At 38.3% G+C, this 8020-nt stretch overlaps 1 protein-coding gene across 3 annotated transcripts in view; it reads right to left on the bottom strand.

Moving 5' to 3' along the window:
- The window catches only part of LOC107749101 (receptor-type tyrosine-protein phosphatase N2-like), a 31624-nt gene that overhangs the window by 15479 nt on the left and 8125 nt on the right, over positions 1 to 8020 (bottom strand). For 2 of the 3 annotated variants that reach the window (XM_016564163.1, XM_016564162.1), the window contains exons 2-8: positions 6003 to 6053; positions 3969 to 4082; positions 3695 to 3785; positions 1729 to 1855; positions 1163 to 1472; positions 383 to 715; positions 264 to 307 (exon numbers count right to left, since the gene is read on the bottom strand). In XM_016564163.1, the coding sequence (XP_016419649.1) occupies positions 264 to 307; positions 383 to 715; positions 1163 to 1472; positions 1729 to 1855; positions 3695 to 3785; positions 3969 to 4082; positions 6003 to 6053 (1070 nt within the window). The remainder of the gene's footprint in view (positions 1 to 263; positions 308 to 382; positions 716 to 1162; positions 1473 to 1728; positions 1856 to 3694; positions 3786 to 3968; positions 4083 to 6002; positions 6054 to 8020) is intronic. The other variant, XM_016564165.1, reaches the window with a different exon arrangement.

Below are 8020 nucleotides of genomic sequence, written 5' to 3' on the forward strand. Positions count from 1 at the left end.
TGTTTATATATATATATATATATATATATATATATATATATATATATATAGTATATATCTATTTATTTATTTTATTAATTAATTATTTTTTTCCTTTTTCCAAGTAATTTGTTGGGTCTTTCTGGGTTCATCCTACTTTCCTACTGAATAAATATTTCTTTATAGATTTACAGATTTAACCTTAAGAGTGGGAAGAAAATGTTTGTATTTGTGTACTGGCATAAAGTATATTTCTGACCTAACACAACCAACACTAGCACTACCTTGTTGTCCATAGTTCTCTTCTCCTCCACTACTGTCTGTCCCTCTGAAAGAGAAACATCATGATCATTATAAATGCTTGTCTATTTATGATTGACGACTTTGCTTCAGAAGATGTTACCTGTCACAGGCGGGATGGTTTGGACTGTCTTTTGAGTGACAGATGAACTTTGCTCATTCTCTTCTCTCTGATTCTGAGCACTGTCTTCAGGGGCTTGATCCATTACATAACTCTCAGGATGCTGGTCCTCATATTGCATGTCTTCTGCCTCGTCCTCAGGACTCTGCTGTGTTTCCAGGTCTCTGGGTGTTTCTCCTTGACCTGCCTGCTTGTCCACCACCTGCAGAGCATTTGCGATAAGAACAGCAAGCTCATCCAGGTCTGCTGCCTTCAGACTCTTCACATCCACACTGTGCCTTCCCACGTTCCGCAGAACTTTCCAGATGAAGGATTCTGTGAAGAAGTGAATATTATTTCACATTAAAATCTGGAGGATATTTGATTATCTGATTATTGGTGAAATATAAAAATGCTTTTCTGAGGGTCAGACTCCAAAGCATTCTAGTTTTTGATTTTATATTTTTATACTATTTGCCCCACATGCCAAAAAAGATTTTAAAATGACTTACTGCATTATCATAAGGCAACATCATGCAATAGATGGTTGGTGGTGAACTGTTTACTTTGTGTCACTAGTGAAATAGCAAAAAACCCCAGTCTCTTCACATTAAACTGGGATAGGAGTATTTTTAATTTTTCTAATAAATTAATTAAAAATTACGTACTGAACCATTGAATTTTGGCCTGTTCTTCACACAAAGCTATCATTGGGCTTTTAATAGTCTAGTTTGGACTTCTTCTATGGTACTCCTTGCTACTTTATTGTATATAACATCATACCATCCACGGGTGTAAGAGAGTCACTGGCGGAAGACTTCGTTGATCCATCTTTTAAGTAGAGTCGGTCCACTCTGGATCTGTCCCCAAGATCAGGCTGAGGCGGTTTGTTCTTGGAAAGATACTTCTGAAGAGCGGCTGTGAGCAGGTCTGACCCCTCTTCCTGCTGGGGAACTTGTGCCGCATCGCTCTGGTATCGGCTGAGGTCAGCGTAGGACTGTGACTGATAGGGCACCTCTGGAATGAACCGAGGAGGGGAGGAGTCACTTTCAGGCCGTGGTTCTCCAGAGCGATAATATTGAAGCTCCGCCCCCTACACAGGATGAACATACACATTTAAACCATTATCAGCTATTATAATAAGCTTAAAAAACATATATAAATCACACTTGCTGTGTTTATGCATTTAGCAAATTTAAATAAATTTTCCAATTCAGCCTGTCATTTTAATAATTTAGCATATTGTTGGGCCTAAAGACAAGATTTATTTTCACTTTTATTTGATAAACAATTATACTACTGTGTTCAGTCACCACTTGAAAACCAAAAGCACAGCCCTAGATACACACCTTACTCACCTTGTGTGATGATTTTGGTAGCAGTTCCAGATGCTGCAGGTATTTCAGGGTCTTCCTAACCTCAGCCTCGGATGATTTCATTCTCCTGTCTCCAACAGCAGTCCCATAACCCTGCGGCCTGTCAGAATATCAAGACATAAGCCATGACTGTAAGAATCATTTGGCAGGTGAATCACAGGTAATAATCAATCAGAGATAACTTGCATTCTCTGTAAAGCTCCTTTGAAACTTTATGTATTGTAAAACAGAATAAACTGTGTTGCTAAACCTCGTACTCAGAGGACAGTTTTTATCGAGAAGTTGCTCTTATATCAGTTATGTGTCATTTAAGTAACTTTTAATCAGATAAACTGATCTAACTGAACTGAGAATAGACTATAAAAAGCTGTCAAATTAAAGTGTTGAGTATAGTAGATTATTTGGTTTAGGATTCCCATGAAGAAAATTCATACTAAAATCTCTCACTCTGACTTTGACTGGCATCACAGCAAATCTGAGCACAGGGAGTGAGATTATTGATTTTCTACAACTGTTAAAGACAAAGTCTTTTTTGCAGGAGAAAAGTAGAAGAATTAAGCAAACGTTTCCATTTTATTTCTTTTAAGATATTAACGTCACCATTAAATCAAAATTGACAATTCTTATGTTTAATGGAATACTGCAGAGTTCATTATGATTTATCTGTGTACATTCTTTTTTTTAAAATCTATGTTCCCTCGTAACCTTTAACAAAACATTTGGTCTCATTCATTAACTGTGCTTGAAATCTGCCTACAAACATTTTCACAAGCAAATCATTATTCATCAATGACTTTCGTACTAAAATTTATTTGAAAACTTATGGAAAAATGTAAGACCATCTGAAACCACACACACACAAAATTTCCAAATGCATTATAAACGTCTTAAGATTAAATTTTATATATACATACATATATGTGTGTGTGTAAATATATATATATATATATATATATATATATATATATGCAACGGTTATATATATTTATACAACAGTTCGTTCTGGTTCTCAAATCTGATTGGTTGAGAACCGTGAGATATTGTACTGGTATCGCTACAGGAACGCCCTTTCACAATTTTGTATCACTCCGCTTGTTCTAGCCGGGTCTATGTTTTTTTTTAATTATTCACTGAGCTAATCGTAGAGTTTAGTTAATATAAGAAGAAACGTCTAGCTTCGCGGTCTCTCTCTATCTTATTTGGATGCACGTCTTGCCGCATTGTTTCTCTATTATAACCTCATTATTTCTCATTAATAACCTAACTGAAGCAGCACATGCCTTTGCTACGAATTCTAAAAGTGACGTATGTTTAACTGTCAACTTGAGCTTTGAATCCGTGGCGGAAGGAAGTAGTTCCGCACAAAAGAGGGTTTTATTAGGCACTCCGTAGTTTCTTGTTTAATTACACACATGTTCCGTCAAACTGTTGAATAAACGCAATATCACTCTCGTACTCGAGCGATACCGGCTCTATATCAGCGTATATCAGCGGCTGTGATTGCCTCTGGCCTAATCACAGCCATGCTGATATAGAGCCGGTATCGCTCTCGTACTCGAGTGATATTGCTCATATATATAGTAAGAAAAGGTGCATTATAGTTCGAGCTGCTAGGTTATTCTGCAGATAAGTCAATGTACAGCTGGCTAATACAGTAAGAGCTCTGTATAAAAGTTTTTATTTGTTTTTGAGCTGGTTTTGAGGATGGTAGCATACTTGAGGTTCTTGCTATGTGTCTCTAAGGCAAGTGAGCGTCTTTAAACAGCGTCATACGTTTGCTGAGAGAGATGAAATGCCATAAAGTTTCTTTCAGTTGTGTGGAAAGCCCTTATATGGAGCTGGTTTGGGTGTGGTTTATGCAAATGATTTCTCATTTGTGATGTTTCCTTCCTACGGCTATAAGTGTGCAAACTAACTGGCGAATGTTAGTGTGTTTTACCTTGGCTCTGGTAATGGTAGGGAAACTTTGCGTAGTTTTGAGAACTCGTTCGATAAAACTTGTTGTGTGACATCATCTTCCCAAGACAACCCTGCAAGGACAGAATGAAAGCAGAAGATTTTGACTCATCTTACATGAATTGTCACACACACACAGAGAGAGAGAGAGAGAGCCTCTGATTTGATCCTTGAATGCTGAGGAGCTCTAGGAGTAGCCTTTATAACCATGGTGACATTGATGTGTGCGGTTGCTATGGTGACATTAATGCACCTACCTCTGTGTGCCAGTTTCTGAAGCAGCGTGCGGAATCTCTGTACCGTTGCTGCCGTGACGTCATACGTGTAGACGGCTGTTAGTGGAGCAGCCTCACAGCGGCCGAACATGCCATCTATAGAGAAAATCAAATCAACAGCCACTTTAGAATGACAATTATGTGCACAAGAATACTTCATGCTGTGTGTGTGTGTGTGTATTTTTAGATCCATTAAGAGTCTCAGCTTATTAGAAACAGTCACCAGGGGCAACTGAGACAGGACCAGCTGGAGTCGCCGTCACCTGCCTGATAGTAAGGTCACACCGTGTGTGTGTACGCACAGAAAATTACATTTGCATCTCTATTTTATACTCACACGAGGGGAAACATCTCGCTGTGTTATTATTCGGTATGTAATTGGAGCACAGCAAATGATCATATATGTCGTGACATGCAGAGAGTCAAATCATGCCAATCATAACAGAAATCATTTCCATATAGAATTCTTAAAATTACAGCAGGAATAAAGTCTTTAATTCTAAGGGTTAGAGAAAGAGAAGAAAATTGAGGTAAAAATTAAATACTACTTCTTGGTGCAAGAATTTTTGGTTAAAATTTTAAATGAAAAAAATAAATAAATTAACCATAAACCTGATGTGTGATTATGTGTGTGTATATCAGCTATGAGTCTAAACTATCATTTTATAATATGTGACCCTGGACCACAAAACCAGTCAAAAGTCGCACAGATATATTTGTAGCAATAGCCAACAATACATTGTATGGGTAAAAATTATTGATTTTTATTTTATGCCAAAAATCATTAGGATATTAAGTAAAGATCATGCTGCATTATGATATTTTGTAAATTCCCTACCGTAAATATATCAAAACTTAATTTTTGATTAGTAATATGCATTGCTAAGAACTTCATTTGGACAACTTTAAATGCGATTTTCTCAGTATTTAGATTTTTTTGCACCTTCAGATTCCAGATTTTCAAATAGTTGTATCTCGGCCAAATATTGCCATATCCTAACAAACCATACATCAATGGAAAGCTTATTTATTCAGATTTCGGATGATGTATATAATCAGTAAAAACTGTTTTTGCATTAATGCCAGACTAGTTAATCTGTTATGAACAATTGTATCTGTTTGTTTTTTCTATCAATTTCCAAATAAATTGAAGCAATCAAATGAGACAAAGAACCTTTCATTGTACAGTATTTAATTCACTAAATTATCTAATAATAGGACTTTCACATTTATTTAATGCATATAACTATAATAATTGCTATATTATATGCTTATATTTAATAATATATACGGTAATATTTGTCTTATTATACACTTATTATATATTTTTATGATTTATTAGCCATTTTTCATTAAATTCTAGGAAATAATAATATTGTGGTTATATATGGCTTTTGTTATTGGGTGTTATTTTATTATTAACCTTATTCCCAGTTTATATTGGTCATTTCTAATTGTCAAAATTAAATTATGAACACAAATCTAGAATATTTTTTTTAAATAATTAAACAATAGGGAGTTGAAAAAAAAAACAGTGTTGTATCTTCTGTCTGTTCACTCAGTAGATCTGAATGAAATAAAAAATAACACACACTCACATCACATATGAGTAAGAAAGTAGGTTAAATCTGATTGGCTGATATCGCCTGACCTACATGTGAATGATTTAATTCATATTACCCTCTCATTGACGGAGTGTGGGAATATATTGTACCAACAAAAATATTGACTTTCAACCTTTATGGAGGAGAGTTCGGAACGGTTGCTAAGCAACACAAAAATTATATTAAACACAACATGTGTGTGGGTGATGGTGTGTTTGATAGGGTGAGTGATAGTCTGTATTTGTTGTGACATAACAAAAGAGTTAAAATGCACTGTATTCATAATGATGCTAGACACACAAACACACAGCTGCTGAATCCAGATGAAAATAAAAACCAAGTGCTTGATCAAACAACAAGATGCATGAGATCTACAGAGACTGCAGGTCCCGAATGCAAGTGTGTGACTCACCATTAAGACAGACTTCATAGTTCATACACAGACCCTTCTCAAACAGGCAGCCTGAGAGAAAGAGAGAAACAGAATTTTAAGAGGGCCACACCTAGGACAATAATTATAACGATAACTCAAAAGTTTGAATAATCCTTCTAATTCTATGAGAATAGTGAAGTTCAGATCACAGAAATAATGATAATGACACAGAGAAATGATATTGTTGTAATCACTTGCAGATGGATGAATGATAAAACATTGACAGGCAATCAGAATCCACCCAAATTTAAAGCGCTAGAGCATTTAAAGCAACACATGACAAAAGCAGGGGATTATTAAAAAAAGAACGTTATGTGTTGGTGTGAATGATAATATAGTTAACTTTCTTGATGTAAACAGGCCTTAAAAAGGATTTCGTTTTACTTATTTATTTTTTATGCAATGACACTCCCTATTAGCTGACTGATATCACTGAATTAGGTGTCCAGAGATATCACTCCTCTACAGTTTTTTAGGGATCTCAATAATATCTCAAACTGTACTCCAATTTGCCCCAAGATACCAAAGCCTGAAATCAAAAGAAGAAGAAAAGCAACACCTGAGCAATCAAATTTTCCTCTGGGCTGCACAGTATCTTTGTACCATAGGCATTGCTGTGGTACAACATATCTTTGTAGGTGAGGTTTTACAACACGGAGAGCAGAAATATGTTTAACATCCCTTCACAGCATTTTTGCTTATATTCAATTGCTCAATATCCTCATCCTAACAGCTGGGATTTCTTGTTTTTTAATCAAACCAGCTCAGACAGATGGCATAACTCTGCTCAGCCTCATCTCACCTGCATAACGACCAACAACAGACCAACAACCAAACACATCACACCACACAAGTATGTTGCTGTTTTTTAAAAATCTTTCATGATGATGATATTGTCAGACTGTGTTCCGTGTCTGTGTGTGTTTTCTTCCCCCACATGCTCCATGTTATGTTTATGTCCTTATTTGGTCTTCCTGTTCCTGTTCCTGTCCTGATTGTGTTTCCATGCCCTTATTTGGTTTTCCTGTTCCTGCTCCCTGATTGTTTCCCATTTGTTTCCAGCTGTGTTTTCCCTCATGTTATTATGTTTCATTAGTTCCAGGTGTTTCTCGTCATGTCTTGTGTATTTAAAGTGTTCCCGGTTCTTAGTTCTTCGTCTGGTATTGTTGATGTCAACCTCTCCTGCTACATGTGTTTTCCTGGTTCCCTTGATGTCATTAAAAACTTCCTTGTTGATGTACTCCTCGTCTCCTCGTTCCTCACTCTGCGCTCCCTCACAGTAGCAATCGTGACAGAATTCCTGACCAAAACAGTAAGCGGCACCCCCTTCTCCCCGTGTTTGTTTTTCGTTTTGAAAGTCTTTTGTTTTCCTGTGTGTTTCTCCCCGCGGCATGGAAGCCACTCGTTTTATCACCCTAGCCCACAGAGATCTCCCCTTCGTGGAGTATGCGTGGGAGTTCAGCAAGATCACTGCAAAAACAGCGCTGGATGACGCCACGCTCAACTCTCTGTTCTGGATCGGGGCCAATTGCTATCGCCCCCCGTTCCTCAGTCACGCCCGCCGGCCGCGGCTCTCTCCAGCCCGCCGGCTGTTCCGAAGTCAAGCCCGCCGGCCGTGGCATTCTCAAGTCCGCCGGCTGCTCCAGTGTCAAGTCCGCCGACCACGCCTTTCACCCGAACCTAAAGGGGAATCTAAGGAGGAGAAGGCGGTTGGTTCTACAGAGGGCTCCTGTCCCCGAGTCTAGCCCAGTGAGGGCTCCTGTCTCCAAATTTAGCTCACAGAGGGCTCCTGTTCCCGAGTTTAGCCCACAGAGGGCTCCAGTCCCCGAGTCTAGCCCAGTGAGGGCTCCTGTCCCCGAGTTTAGCCCAGTGAGGGCTCCTGTCCCCGAGTGTAGCACAAGAAAGGCTCCAGTCCCCATGTCCAGCCCAAGGAGGGCTCCAGTTCCCACGTCCAGCCCAAGGAGGCCTCCAGTCCCCACGTCCAGCCCAAGGAGGTC

This window comes from Sinocyclocheilus rhinocerous, unplaced genomic scaffold (genome assembly GCF_001515625.1).
Source record: "Sinocyclocheilus rhinocerous isolate Xijiao unplaced genomic scaffold, SAMN03320098_v1.1 scaffold919, whole genome shotgun sequence".
NCBI lineage: Eukaryota > Metazoa > Chordata > Actinopteri > Cypriniformes > Cyprinidae > Sinocyclocheilus > Sinocyclocheilus rhinocerous.